The sequence below is a fragment of the Leucopleurus acutus genome (genome assembly GCF_964270905.1).
Source record: "Leucopleurus acutus genome assembly, chromosome: 6".
Lineage (NCBI taxonomy): Eukaryota > Metazoa > Chordata > Mammalia > Artiodactyla > Delphinidae > Leucopleurus > Leucopleurus acutus.
The window spans coordinates 88,190,043-88,205,852 of NC_139149.1; the positions used below are offsets into that span (position 1 = coordinate 88,190,043).

At 36.7% G+C, this 15,810-nt stretch overlaps 1 protein-coding gene across 3 annotated transcripts in view; it reads left to right on the forward strand.

Moving 5' to 3' along the window:
* Window positions 1-15,810, forward strand: part of PARD3B (par-3 family cell polarity regulator beta) — a 1,046,263-nt gene that overhangs the window by 637,229 nt on the left and 393,224 nt on the right. For all 3 annotated transcript variants that reach the window (XM_082840795.1, XM_082840797.1, XM_082840796.1), the window contains one exon: window positions 13,155-13,199. In XM_082840795.1, coding sequence (XP_082696921.1) covers window positions 13,155-13,199 — 45 coding nt within the window. The remainder of the gene's footprint in view (window positions 1-13,154; window positions 13,200-15,810) is intronic.

Below are 15,810 nucleotides of genomic sequence, written 5' to 3' on the forward strand. Positions count from 1 at the left end.
CAGGATGGGTGAAGTACGCTGAGCAAAGGGAGAGCCATGCAGAACAAGTTGCAAAGGCCCCCAGGGACCAGGGCTTGGAGACTCTAGTAAGTTTTTAGATTTTCTTCTAAATGTGATTGGAAGCTATTGGTAGGCTTTGAGTCAAGAGACTGTCACGGTAAGATTTTTGTTTTGTTTTTTGTTTTAAAAGGATTACAGTAGTGCCTGTGTGGAAAGTAGGCTATAAGGAGTGAGCGCAGAATCCCAAAGATCAATCGGGCTTATTACATCTGTCAAAGTGAACAGCTGAAGGTGGCTCTGATCAGGAAGGTTTGTTAATAGTCCTCTCACTATTTGTGGTTAGTTGTGTGATAGAAACCCTGCTGGTGCACAGCTCGGGACTGTCTTGTTCACTTCCACAATCCCCGTGCCCAGCATGATGACTGTCATAGCACTGGATCTCCACGGACATTGGTTGGACAGAGACCTGGCTTAAAGCAGTTAATATAAAAAGGACTTCAGGATTTTCGTTGACTGTACACTTGACGAGCCAACAATAGGCCAGTTTGGCTGCCAAAATCTAATACTGTCTTAGGTTGCATCAAAAAGTTGGCAGGGGATGAAAAAGAAAGATGTGAGTCCCCAGGCACGCCATGCTGCTTCTACTCTGTTGAGACTATTGACCTGATCCTACACCGTTTTTTCCCTCTAACTTCTAATAATGGTGGCCCTCAGTCCCAAGACCACACACTGGATTCATTTGTGGTTCTCTCTGTTGCTTCATTCCTATGTTCGAGCAATAAATTCTCTGTGATGTCCCTTGGATTTTTCTCTTTCTCCCCTGCTCTGACATCGTCTGAACAATAGTCAATGCCTCCCCTTGGTAACAATTTCCAGGTGTATGAGGCTCAAGACAACTTACGACAACCCTATTTCTTACTTCTGAGACCATCAACAACCATTTTTAAGAGACACTGTTTGCCCTTTCACATGGTTATGAAATTCTACTTTAGGAGGTAGTGGTGACTAGTGAAATGTATAGTTCTTGATGGTAAAGCTATTAGCAAAGTCCTACCACTTGGACTCACATAACAGAAGGAATGTATACTTTGAAGTTGGGAACTCTTCAGTTCCCAGCTATCCCATCCCACTTGCTAACTTAATGACGCAACGCTTCTGAGCCTCAGCTCCCTCCTCTGTAAAGTGAAAGTAATAGTGTTCACAGAGCTTTTGTGAGGACTGAATGGGATAACATATATTAAAATGCTTAGCATGATTTGTGACACGTGTAAGTTGGTAGTAAGTTTTAGTTTCCTTCCTCCTTATCCCTGTTAAAGAGAGACTCACTCTATGGAAATATACATTGTAAATAGTGGGATGAGAGATGTGTTGTTTCACTGGTTCATAGTGAATAATGGCCATTTGTTGTGTGACTTATAGGGTAGCCTCTGCCCTTTTTTCCCCCGTGGTTTAATCAATATTGATTTCTTGCTGATAACGGAAATACTCATCAAGGGCCTAGGAAACATGAGAGTCTTCATAGTCTAAGTCCAACCCTTGGGTAGATCCAGAGAATTCACCGAGAAAGAAGTTTCCTGGGAGGGATCTCACAGTCTTTTCCCTGTCATAGATTTAAAAAAAGAGAGAGAGAGACTTCATACAACTAACCTGAGGGCATTTGTAATCTGTAACTGTTTATGATGTGAAGATGAATAAAGTACTATCTTTGCCTGCATTGAAGTTTCCCACAAATCAACATAACATAGGATAAAAAGTGGTATATTTGCTTGGAGGCAAACCTAAAGTGTTCTGGGGGAGACAGAAATAGAGTATTCTACAAAGAGGAGGTTATAGTGGAGAGCTGGGCCCAGGAGAAATATAGTATTTTTATGTGAGAGGTTTGAGGCATTTCTATTAAGGATAAAGACAAATAGGAAGAAACAAGAAATCACTGTAAATGACTTCAATAACAGGTAAATAGAGGAAAATATAGGGAGAAAGGTAAAAAGGGTTCAAACCTTAAATAAAAGACTAGGGAAACTATTTTCTAAGCAGGTGAATTTAGTGAAGGTTTTTGAGTAGGTTAGAGATATGATGGAAGTGATGTTTAGCATAGATTAATCGGAATATGGTAAATAAGATGTACAGTTGAGCAGGCGGAGGGAGGTCAAGAGCAAGTTGGAGGCATTTGCCAAAGTTCAGTCATGGGATGGAAGAAGCCTTGGGTCTGGTTATGAGGACACTTGGAAGAAAGTCATGTGACCTGCTCATGAAGGTAGCATGTGTGCTGTCAGGACAGGAATAGCCCTGGGCCTAGACATGGTTTCCTTTCAGTCCACCAGCTTAGCTGCATTCTCTTTGTGGTCCTGTATTCCAAACAAATTTTTTAATTGCTTATTCTCAGAATTGATTTCATCATATCCTTATGTAGGTGGCAAGCAGGTAATGAGACTTTCGAAGAATATCCTCAGTCACTGATCACATTCTTAGCTCAGTGTTCTCCTCATTACACTTTGGGTTATAGTTACTCAAGTAGTCTTAGGGCCACTGGTTCTGTGATTTAGGAAGCTGTGGTTATAAGGACAAGATATTTTAATTTATTAAATATTAGAATTATCTTGCAACGTATTTCAGAGAAATTAAATAGTACCGTATTGTGAAACTTGTTACAAGATTCACATTACATTCTTAAATACCTGAATTAAGGAGATAGGGCTGAGACTCCAGGGAAAGCAAGATGGTTAGAGTTTGGAGAGTACCAGCGAAGAGAGATCTGCATAGAGAGTGAACTCCAGAACTATATAGAGAATCTCTCTTGGGTATTATACACAGAGCACTCATCAGAGCATGTATGTGAGGAAACTACCAAGGCTGAGAAAATAAGTCCCGAAAGGATCCAGGAAACAGTACCCAGAGCTCACACAGGACTAGGAATGGTACCTGTTCCCACCAACAAGATTGCGAAAACCTTAAAATCCACAGGACATTGGATAAGGTGTGCATAAAGGCACTTCTTCTGCAGTAGGGCATCATCAGCCTAGGGTAAATGCTGCTGTAGTCCTGACTGACACATCTTAAAAGCAAAGCCCAAAAGGATTAAATCTTTTTAAGTAACTCAACTATATCCCGAAGAGAGAAAAAATATTCATAAGAATGTAAAAATACCGAGCACCCAACAAGGGTAAAATTCACAGTATCTAGCACCCAATAAAAGATTATCATGCTTGCCAAGAAGTATGGAAATATGACACATAATGAGAAAAATCAATCATTAAAACTAGAAGTGGTACAGACATTAGAATTAGCAGACAAACACATTAAAAAATTATTATGTTTGTATTCCAAATATTCAAAAGCCTAGAAGAAAATTAAACATGTTAAGTGGAGGTTTGGAAGATGTAAAAAAATCTGTCCTCTGGAAATGAAAAGTTGAATGTCTGAGATGAAAAATACACTGGATGGAATTAATAGCAGATTAGACAATAGCAGAAAACAAGATAAGTGAATGTGAATACACAGCAGTAGAACTATACAAACTGAAACACAGCAAGAAAAAAGACACAGAAATGAGCAAAGAACAGTGACCTGAGGAGCAGCTTCAAGGTGGCCTAAAGTGTGCGTGATTGGATTGCTCAAATGAGAGAGAAGGGTGAACAGAGAAAAAATATATGAAGAAACAGTGGCCACAAATTTTCCAAATTTAATGAAATCTAGAAAGCCAGATCCAGGTATCTCAATGAATTCCTGAACACACAAAAAAATGTTTAAAGAATTCAAGTCATGCAACTTATATTCCCTCTTGCTACAGTGGAATTAAAATTAAATTCAAAAACAGAACGCTGGCAAACCTACAAATATTTGGAAAATAAAGAATTTCTCAATAACACATGGATCAGGAAAATACTAAGAGCGAAATTAGGAAGTATTTTAATTGAATGAAAATGAAAACAGTACATATCAACATTTGTGTGATTGAAAAACATTGTGGGATGCCAGTAAGAGAATAATTTATAGAATTAAACTATATTAGAGAAAGGAGAAAGTTCTCAAATCAGTGACCTCAGCCAGGTTTCATGTTAAGAAAATAAAGAGGGTTCAATAAGATTGAAACCAAATTAAGCAGTAGAAGGGAAATAATAAAAAACAGAATACAAATCGATAGAAAAAATTTGAGAAATTAAATGAAGATCTAGTTTTTTAAGAAGGTCAATAAAAATGATAAACCACTAACCAGACTGATCAAAATAAAATAAGACAAGATACATGAACATTGTTAGGATTGAGAGAGGGGACATCACTATAAATTCTACAAATATTAAAAGAATTTTAAGGCAATATCATGAACAATAAATTTGACAACTTAAATGGACAAAACTTGCGAGAGACAAACAAACTCATCCAAGGGGAAATAGTCGGAATATCCCTATAGCTATTAAAGAAATTGAATTAGAGTGAAATACTTTCCCACAAAGAAAACTCTAGGTCCAAATGGCTTTATTGGTGAATTCTATAGGAGGAAATAATAGGAATTCTACAGAAACACTTCCAGATAAATAAAGAGGACGGAATGCTTCCCCAACTCATTCTATGAAGCTGGCACTACTATGATACCAAAGCCAGACAAGGACATAGAAGAAAGAAAACTTTAGATTGACATTCTTCATAAATTGGTATAAAATTCTTTTTAAAAATTTAGCAAGTTGAACTCAACTATGTATAAAAAAGATTATGACCAAGTAGAGTTTGTCCTGGGAATGCAAAATTGGTTTAAAATTTGCAATCAATCAAACATTTGTAAGTCACATATTAACAGACTGAAAAATAAAAATTGTATGATCACATCAGTATACACAGCAAAGTATGTGACAAAATCCAATATCATTTAATGAAAGATACAAATTTTAAAAATGTTATTTGGGGACAAATTTGTGGTAAAATTTTAAAGAAAAGCAAGAAAATGATACAGTACAAAATTCAGGATTGTGGTTACCTCTGAGTAAGGAGGGAAAGGAATGAAATTGAGTAAACTTATATTCTTTTCTCAAACCCATTGGTTGATACACAGTGTTTGCTTTACTTTTGTCTGTTATATCTTACACATATGTTATAAATATTTTAATGTTTCAATACTTTGTAGCAGCAGTTTTTAAAGTTAGTGGGTTTTCTTTTTGTTTTTGTCTGAAATGGTGATGTAAAAAAAAGACATCTATTTACTCTATTTACAGCTTTGAAAACTCATAACATTTGTGTACTGAAAGAAGTACCCTCTGTACCAAGTATTCAGTATTGTTGTTAATGTAATGTGATATTTTCTGTACACAGAATGAGTTGCTCTTCCAAGTGTCATTACCATGTGGGGAACAACAGTGAGATGAGTGCCAGCAAGCCCAAAAGTAAATTCATAAACACTAATAACCTACTTATTAGAGATACACAGTGAGTTGTGACTAGACTACCAATTATATTTTTTTTCTACAGTTCACTACTCAAAATATAAGTGAGTTCATATTTGTAACGAACAGTTCTACCATGTTGTGGTCTTTATTTAGACCTATCCCAGGTTCGAATTCCAGTCACCTTCTTCCAGTCACCCTTTCCTTGCCAGGAGAGTATCTGCAAATTGCACCACAAGAATTTTACTAGGTTTATACACATTTTTGTTACAACATTCATAGAACCATATGTATGCCACAATGAATATCTTTCACATTCATTGGTCTAGAACATTTTTCTGAATGGATGTATCCACATTGCTGCTTCCTTTCTTTAATCATTCAAATGTTGCATTCATTCACTCAGCAAACATTAATGAGTACTTACGAGGGGGTGGGCATGATTCCAGGCTAACAAGGAAAAACAAGACATATCCTTTCCTTAAGGTGCTCATGTTTAATGTGAAACAGACCCATACACAAATAATTGAGATATTTACAAATTACTTTGGTCCTGAAGCTCAGCCTGGAGACATGAGAAGATGACCTGGAGAAGATGACATTTGAATGGGGTCTTAAAGCATGATTGCCTAGCGGGAGAATGGATGAATTTTCATTGTAAGTCAGAAGAAATTCCATGTGCTATGTGTATACTATTGTACAGATGCATGAAGTTGCACGGCCTGTTCAAAAACATACTTCTGATGTGATAGAGTGCAGAGCACCTAGCAGAAGTGGTGGTGTGTGAAAGGCAGGTATAATCCATCTTTAAGCACTTGCTTCTGCTAGATTCCAAGATAAGTTTTTATATCCTCTAGGTTGTCTCATACTCTGTGGTAGGGGGCATTATCTACATTTTACAAATAAGTTCAGTAAGATTGAAAAAGACTAAGTAATTAGTCCATGGTCACACATGTAATTAGTGTCAGAATCCAGGTCCCTGTAACAGCTAAGCTTGAGCTCTTTCACTCTTACAATGCTGCTCCCTTGCCATGAACAAAAAGTGTCCCAGGTGTATTGGTTCAAGTACTCAGTCACCAAAAACCTTTATTATTTTTGTGAATCCTCGTGTCTGTGTGACTGTCTACTATATCCCTAACACATATCCTTCTTCCTTTATTATACTATTTATTACATTACATTGTATCAATACATTATTTATTTGTATCTCCTCATTAAACCCCAGGCTTGAGTGTCTGATTCTTTTCAGAAAGAAAGTGCTTATTGAGTAGATTCAAGACAAATGAATCAATGAATTTATGAAGGCATGTTTTGGGTTTTCCAATGCTCTTTAATGAGATAAAGACAATAGTATAAGAACATAAGGAAAGTATTGGATTTTCCTAACTTTAGATTGAAGCTCTCCTAAGATTCATGGAGAAAGAAAGGGAATTCCCTGGCGGTCTAGTGGTTAGGACTCTGTGCTTCCACTGCAAGGGGCCCAGGTTCGATCCCTGGTCCGGGAACTAAGATGCTGCGTGGCCAAAAAAAAAAAAAAAAGGAATTCTGCGGATATCACTGAAAAGCTGTGAACGTATGAATAGTTGGATAATGATGAGGGAATGGGTCCCTCATTTTTGTCCTGTGGCAGCCTGGCTGGAAGATGCTCTGTAACATTAGAAGAAAACTTCAGCTGTTCTGATTAGCGTATTGTCAGAGCAGCAACACGTCCAGGGATGAACAGGGTGCTTTGGGGGAGATGGTGAGATAAATTATGTCATTATATTGTACTGATCACCTAGCCCCTTTTTCAGCAAAAGGCTTATTTTGTTTTTGTATTTCGCTTTTTTTCCAGGAGATGGAAGAATTTTTCAACACATAAGAATTTATAGCGCTGAAAACTCAAAAAGTCTCCCTAAGGAGTAGCAGTATGCCAAATAGTCATTGACATAAGAAAACACTATAAATTAATGCAGTAATAGTTCATGGTTGCTAAGAAAGGAACTTAATTTACAACTTGAAACAGGTTTGTGTTCCTTAGAAATTCTGGAAATCAATCAGTGGTATGGAAACTGATCTGCTAAAAGAGAAGAAAATTGATTCTTAATATTGGCAAGTACATCAATTTTTTTTAAATTCTGAAGGAACAACTTTTAGAAACAAGTTTATTAAGCATTAAGGAATTATTTGATATTTAGTTTCCTAGTAAACTATCCAAAGAGCAGTGTTTATGGCCTCATTAGAAGATGGATTTTTATTGTGCCAATCATCGTCTTCAAAACTGCAGTCTCTATTATGCCAAAGACAGGAAAATCAAAAGTTAAATGAGATAGAGCTGACTGTGTGAAAGACCAGCATTGCATCATGTTTTAGAATGCTGCTTTGCATCAGAGTATCTCAATATGAAGTAGTGGGAATCTGAACACATTTGCATATTCCCCATTCGTGACGTAGTGTTGGCATTCTCAAAAAGAATAACTACCTGGTGGCAATTTTTATCTGAAGAGATTTGTGCATGTTAGCAATATACCATCTTCTGTCAGCATAAGAAGAGCCTATGGGGCCCATTAACTCACCAAATCTGCCACTGTTCTTCAAAGTTTTATTAAGCAAGTGAAGTCCCTAATAATCACTTGTAAAATTCATATCAAATGCTATCAATAAGCAAGGGGATTATTTTCCCCCAGTGAGAATGCATTTGAAGAGTGTAAGAAGGCTTGACAAAAGAAGAAAACCTTTACGTGATCACTATATTAATATAAATATATCCCACCAGGAAGCCAATATATGTAAGTAGTATATGCACTTTAATGTCTGCCACTAATAAGTTCTCGGAGTACCATATTTTTCACAGATTTTCTTCCCGTATTTTCTTTCTTTATGGTTTCTCTCAACCTTAACAATGAACCTCGTTGAAATTAAGCCAAAAGACACTGTGTGTTTATCCACACCTTTTAAAAAGGTTCCACTGGTGTTGGGTAGTTCGTAGACCTTTGATTAGCTTCAAAGGTCTACAACCAAAATAACTGGAAACATAGGCCCACAGGGTGCTGTGTTTCCTGAGCAAGTTTTCCTGAACCAGAGGACGAAGCAGGAAATTAACAAACATCCAAACCAAAGAGTGTCCTCCTTACGAAAAACCTTATAGTAATTAAATCAAATAGTGTCCATTGATCTTGAGTTGAATGCCAGGAAGCAGGAGCTTAATAGAAATCCCATTATCTAAATAAATCTAGAGAAATCTCAGGAGGGACAAGTCCACAGTGCCCTCTAAGAATGTAATAAAAAATGTCTGTGAATTTCATCTTCAGAAGGACTCAACATTTCCCTAATACCTCTTCAATTACTATAATAACTCTTTAAAGTAATCAAGAGCAAATAGTACCAATCTTTGGAAACTGAAGGATAAGAAAGGGAATATAATATGCTCTAGAAACTGGAAGGAAGGAAGGAAGGAAGGAAAGAAGGAAGGAAGGAAGGAAGGTAGGTAGGTAGGTAGGTAGGTAGGTAGGTAGGTAGGGAAGGGAAGAGGGAAGGAAGGGAGGGGGGAGGGAGGGAGGGAGGAGGAAAGGGGAGAGGGAGGGAGAGGTGGGGAGAAGAAAGAAAGGAAGAGAAAACAATCTGTCATTAGAACCAGAACAAGAAATTTTGGTTCCTGCTCCATCAACCCTCTCTTACTTGACACTTTTGGTACCTTACTTACCATTTTGGAATGATAGACCTTTCTCACACCAGGCTCACTCATTTTCAACCTCTTGTAAATAAGCTCTTTGTTTAAAATGACATAGCTATCATATTAATATTGCTACTGTTGCAACTGCTGTGCTATCTAAATAATATGCAGGAAATGACTAGACTTAAGCTCCAGCCCTGAGAGGAAACTTTATAGTAGCTTTAAGGTAATGTGAGTTATAAAAGAAGTTGAGTATTAATTGTAACACTTGTCATATTTTTAAAAAGCTTGCTGGTGTGTATAATTTTACCTCATTTTCTCACTTGCTACTGTTATTTAAATCACTTCCCAGCACTAAGCATGTGCATAAAAGATGATTGTTCCCAATTTAACCTTTTAAGTAAAATGTATTCTATTAATTAAGTCATTACAGTTCCCTCTATTTTCTATGATGTTTATTCATTTATCTTCTGTCCTCAAGATAGACATCTGTGTCAGTGAATATTTTGGAGAAAGACCCCTAATTTTTATGCCCATCACCCATTTGGATGTTCTACACTGTTTATTGTAATAGTTTGGTAGTGTTCTAAAGAATTTCAGATTGTCAATTAAAATAATTAGTATTCCTACTAAAAATAGTAGATAGTATTCAGCCAAAAAGTTAAGTTACCATGTTCAACCTAACATGGCAAGGGAATTTGTAGTACTTAAATTGACTTAGATTTAATGGGATAACTTATGTCTGTTAAAAAAAAAAAAAAAAAGACAAAAACAAAAAATAAGATCCTACCCTTGTGTGAATTCCTTTTTCAGAATAACTGCACAAAATAAAATCATGTATGTAGTCTGAATACCATATTTCCTTTGCCTTTCTTCCACTACAAGATGAACTGGGAGCCATGTAAACCGGGAGGTAAAACCTGCTGTGGGTATTGGATTATCCCTGAGATAGCAATTGAAAGTACCTTGTGCCCTGCCTATTCCTTTATAATCCTAGGCAAGTGAAATCATAAGCACCACCGCCATCATTAAATTCACAACCTTTACCGCTCTCAGTTTCCATTTATCAAAAGTTTTCATTTATTGAGAAACATGTACCTGGAACTGTGCTAAGTGCTTTTTAAAATTTATTTCATTCAGTTCTCACAACTCCTTGTACAGTGTTTGTATCTCATTTTTCACATGGGGAAACTAAGGTTTAAAGGATCTTAGTAACTTGCCTGATAAATCTTGAATTCAATCCACATCTGTCCGAGTTTTAGCTAGCATGTTATTCTGTAACATCTAATGTAAATTAACTCTATTTAGTTTATCATTAATGATCTAATAACTAATATTTATTAAGCACTTACTATGTGATCTTCTAAGTATTTTGCATAAACTTACACAAATAATCTTCACTCTAAACCTACGGGGAAAGCAATATCAACCTCATTTTATATATGATGAGATTGAGGCACAGAAAGTTAAAGTAAATTGCAGGTAACCAGTAAGTATCTAAGTCAAGATTTTAACTCAGACAGATGATTTCTTATCTGTGTAATGGGGATGAATTATTTCAGCTTGAACCTATTAGAACTGTAGATTTCTGAACATGTTAAACAAATTTATAGCTAACACTTGTTCATATTGGTCAACATAGAAAGATTTCTATTAATAACATATTCAAATTAAAAGGGTAATAGTGTTCTAACATACGGGTGTTTGTCAAGTGTTTTCTTACATTTAATTCATGTTATCAATAATCTGAAAAATATAACAGCTCTTCTATGATTCATCACAAGTATAGTAGAGTGATTAAAAGTGCCATGTTTAAGCTCTGGCTCCTCCGCTTACAAGATATGCTGCAGTTTCTTTATCTGTAAAGATAATAATAGCTATCTTTACAGGTTACTGTGAGCATTAAATGAATTAATAGCTATAAAGAGTATAGGGTGGAACTTGTATATTACAAGTGCTCAGTATTAGCTTCTAGTATTATTTTTTTAGTCACCATCATTGTTTTCCAATATTTTTTCATTTGTACTATAGATTCCACTGTATATTTTTTCAGACCTGGGAAAGACAGAATTTGGCCCACAATTGGAGGCTGATACACATGGATTGACATCTCCGACTGGAAACACGAAGAAAAGTCCAACAAGATTTTTAAGCATTTAATACCAGGAAAATCACAAACATGTAGTGCTCTTGTCTAGAAAATAGAAATAGCTTAGGAAAGGAGTACTAGGTGGGTGTGGGAAGACTTAGGAAGATTTTTATATAATAACTGGGTCAATGAAATATGACTGAATGTTGTAGGTAAAGGAAGGAGGAGCTTATTACTCTGAGACCAATCTCATAGTTGGGAAAATGGAAGAGGTCCTCCTTGTTGGCAGAGTTCCACTCACCTTGCTTCTACCCTTGAGCCACCAGAGTTTTAGAGACTAATGTAGACAATGACATATGGTGAATATTTTTTTTATTTTAACATCTTTATTGGAGTATAATTACAATGGTATGTTAGTTTCAGCTTCACAACAAAATGAATCAGTTATATGTATATGGTGAATATTGCACAGCTGTTGTCGAATATTGAAGTGATAATCCATGCAGAGTTGCTTAAGGATTTAGAACTTGGCCTCTTTGTTCATGAGAGATATTGGTTAGTAGCTTTCCTATAACATCTTTGCTTGATATTAACATCAAGGTAATGGTAGCCTCATAGAACGAGTTGGGAAATATTCCCTCCTCTAAATTTTCTGAAAGAATTTCTGTAGAACTGGTATTATTTCTTCCTTAAATGTTTGGTAGAATTCATCAGGAAATCAGCTGGGTTTAGAGTTTTCTTTCTGGGAAAGTTTTTAACTTTCAATACAAATCGATTAAAAAACAAACTATAGGGCTGTTAGATTATCTCTTTCTTCCTATATAAGCCTTGGTAATTTGTGGCTTTCAAAATCATATCCATTTCATCAGAGCTGTGTTCATCTAAAATTTTATCCACTGCTGAAGCAAGATTCTTCTTCCTATTCTAATGGATGCCCCTGAATTTTGAAGTTTTTCACTCTGGGTATTGGGAATAGGAACTTTATTCCCAACCTTGTGTAAACTTTGGACACTGTGCTCTTTCCCCTTTGGGGCGGTTCTGTCCCAGGTCTTGGGTAGTTTCCTCACATGCATGTGATCATCAGCAATTAATTAAATACCTGAGGGGATCCTTTGCAGATCTCAGAAAGATTTCTGTATACCTCTCTTCTCTCCAATTCTCTGACCTAAACTCTGTCTGCCTTGGTTTCCCTGGGCCTCCAGCTTCATGTCCTCAGGCTGGAATATCCCTGGGCTCTGCCCGTGTTCCCCTTCCTGCACCACAACCTGGAAACTTTCTCTAGACAGTAAGCTGGAGCAATGGCAGGAGTCACCCCACCTGTTTTCCACCTCTCAAGGGTCACTGTCCTCTGTTGCCTGATGTCTGATCTCTTGAATGCCATTGTTTCGTGTTTTGTCTATTTTAGAAATTTTTTTTCAGGAGGAATTGTAAGTTTGTTCCCTTTTGCTCCATTTTGTCCAGATATAGAAGTCTGATCCTTGGGGATTAGATATATTGCTGTCATGCTCAAAGAGTTTTATTATATATTATACAGCTCTAGATTCTTGAGTTTTTCTGGTTTTGTGGATACAGAAACAACAGCCCAGTTAAAAGAACTGAAAGTATTAGAATTTTTTTTTTTTTTTTTTTTGCGGTACGCGGGTCTCTCCCGTTGCGGAGCACAGGCTCTGGATGCACAGGCTCGGCGGCCATGGCTCACGGGCCCAGCCGTTCCGCGGCATGTGGGATCCTCCCGGACCGGGGCACGAACCCATGTCCCCTGCATCAGCAGGCAGACTCCCAATCACTGCGCCACCAGGGAAGCCCTAGAAATTTTTAAAGGAATGAAATTCTATTCACAGAAGGTTTAATGTACATATATTTCTTCATAACTGTCTTTAAATTAATAGAATTGAGGTGCCCCAGGCAGGCTGGGGAAGATGTTTTCTCAAATCTTTGCCAGTAAAAGATTTCACTTATTACAAATCTATATTAATTTATTGTTCAAAAAATGGCTGATTTACAAGCAGGTCTGATCCTTGTCTCTTTAATTTCTTTGCAGTGCCAGATGAAAGCAAAGTCCATTCATTGGCTGGACACAAATCGGGTAAGAAATTCCTTGTAACTGACTTTATATTCTCCTTCCTGGAAATCTCTGGCTGTGTTTGAGTAGCAGATGGAACCTGTTTCCATCCACTCATCACTTAAAGACTTGCTAATTAATACATGAGATGTCTCCGACTTCCACAAAGGTGAATTATTGCTTGGCCATGTGTTGTATAGTGGCATAATGTATGCTGACTGAAATGTTTGAGAAGGAGGAAGAAAGGTTTCCAAAAAAATAATTATAAAACCCCAAATCTTTAACCTGTATGCCAGCTGAACACTTAGAATAACAAAAAATTACAAAGAAAACCCAAGAAAGTTTGAAATTATTTTCCATGGTGACTCTCACATTAAAGTGACAGGACAAAGAATTCCAGAAAAAGAAAAACGTGGCCATTTCTTCCTTCTCAAAAAAGAATCATTTTTTTGCCTGTCATCACAGGGGATTGGGCCTGAGATGACTGTATTCTCTTTCTTTAGACTCATGAATGAGCTCCCTGGAGGTGCCCTAGGAAGTCCACAAGGACTCTGAGGGTCTCTAGGCTCTTTCTCTGTTTTTGTGTGATGTACCTTCAGGTCTAAAATCCAAGCTTTTCCTTCATTGCCAAATGACCTACCTTCTGTTCCTTTGCCCTTTCTTCAGCATCATTTATTCACATTAGTTGAAAACACTTAAAGCTACTAAGCTAGTAAATACAGCAGTAATCCTTTTCTTGTAAGGGTGCATTATTTGGGGGGAAACTATCCATTTTACTCTTAGAAATGCCACTCCAAACAACGGGAGGGTTATGATTTGTTGGCAGCCCTTCGTTTCTGAAACAAAGAAGTCGTTCCCATCACCAAGCATCTCCTGTGTTTATGGGCCAATTATGTTCTCAGCAGTAAGTGGCCTTGATGCCTCATTACTTCCATCATGTTCCAGGACAAGATTATGATTTTTTTTTCCTTTTCTTCCTTCTCCAGATTCACTAGTGATAACAGCAGGGAAGGTCTAGTTCACAACTCTTAGATGTTTTCTTTTCTGCCCCTCCTAATAAAGAGCCTAAGAGGTTAGATCACTGTGAAAGAAAAGATTTCTGAGGGAGTGATAAATTGCCACACGCTGCTTGTTCCCATGCCTGGTACTTCTTGTCCTTAGCTCTCTTACACATATGAATACTTGAAGATAAAAACCTATTTACATACTGGGATGGGCTTCAAGGTAAGAAGTAGAAGCATTTTTTTAGAATGTGTATCAATTTGGTTTTTGAAAACAAATAATAAACTTTCTGGCGTTTTCTGGGAAATCGAATCTTACTCTAATCTTACTTCATTTCCAAACAAATTACTGTTAGCCAGTAAGCAAAAATTATTGTCACTCTTTTTAAAGGCAAACATTATCTTGGTATATTGGTATAGTATTTTAGGTAAATTTTAATGATATGTTTTTATGTAGTGTGAAATAAAGATATTAGGAAAGAAGTACTCTAAACATAAAAATTGAAATAATCTTCCAAATTAAAAGAAAAATGTTAAAAATGGCATAATTTTAAAGCTGTCAGTCAGGTTAACTGTAAGGTTCACATGGCAGAGTTATATTAGCTGGTAATAGAAATAATACTAATGGTCTTCATATCCCATGAATCAAACTGTTGAAATACATCAGATGTTTTAAATAAGATTTTTGTTACTAATGAACTATTATTGCAATATTCACTATTCTTATATTTTAAGTACTTTTATATTCTATCACAACATCATCAAATTTTTCATTGGCTTTTTGTGGAACCGGGGCAAACGCTGAAAACAGCCAGAAAGTTGATAACTTTGGAGCCAAAGTGGCATACGATAAAACAGTAAAGAGGGCTAACCAGTCACCTCAAATTGTGAGCTCTAGACTTAAATGAGAGCACTCTATAAAACGTTAGAGACAGTACTGAGACAATAAAAAGCAACATGAAAGAAAAAGATGCTATTAAGGTATTGAATTATAATGCTCCTCAAGAACCCATCCCTCCCATGAAGTGCAGCTCCTTGTGTGGGCTGCACTGGGTAGAGCATTTTCCCATTAGGCTTTGGTAGTGACGACAGTGAAAGAGAATTAAGGGTCCTTTTGATTCTGGCAACCTGTTCAGTCATTTTTAACATTCACCTAATATAGAACTATAGTCTCCATCTGCTACAGTCTAGACCACTAAGCAAGTGCCAGTTTGGATTGTAATGTGCAACGTGCCCTGATCATTCGTACTTATCTCGCCAATGTCAGCTTCTTTTTTGTTTCACCTTTCTCCTCCCCAAATCCTTTCTCCAGAATTTTCAGGTGAAAAAGTGGTATCTCTTTTGCTAAGAAGAAAGAGTATCTCCCTCTGTCTCTTTTTAATCATAGAAATGTGGGCCCCTTTCCCACTATCCAAGACCATCAGGAAGTTAAATTAAATTTTATGTGCTGACCTAAATCTATCATCCATCCACTTATTTAGGATGATATTCAACATTTTAATAAATTCATCTGAGTTAAAATTTCTTCTGAGTCAGCTACTTAGTGTGTAGAGAGCCATTTCATGCCAAGTTCCATCTGTTGGTCTGGCTTGGGTACTTCCCAAATTTGTGACAATATTTTTGGCACCATTTCC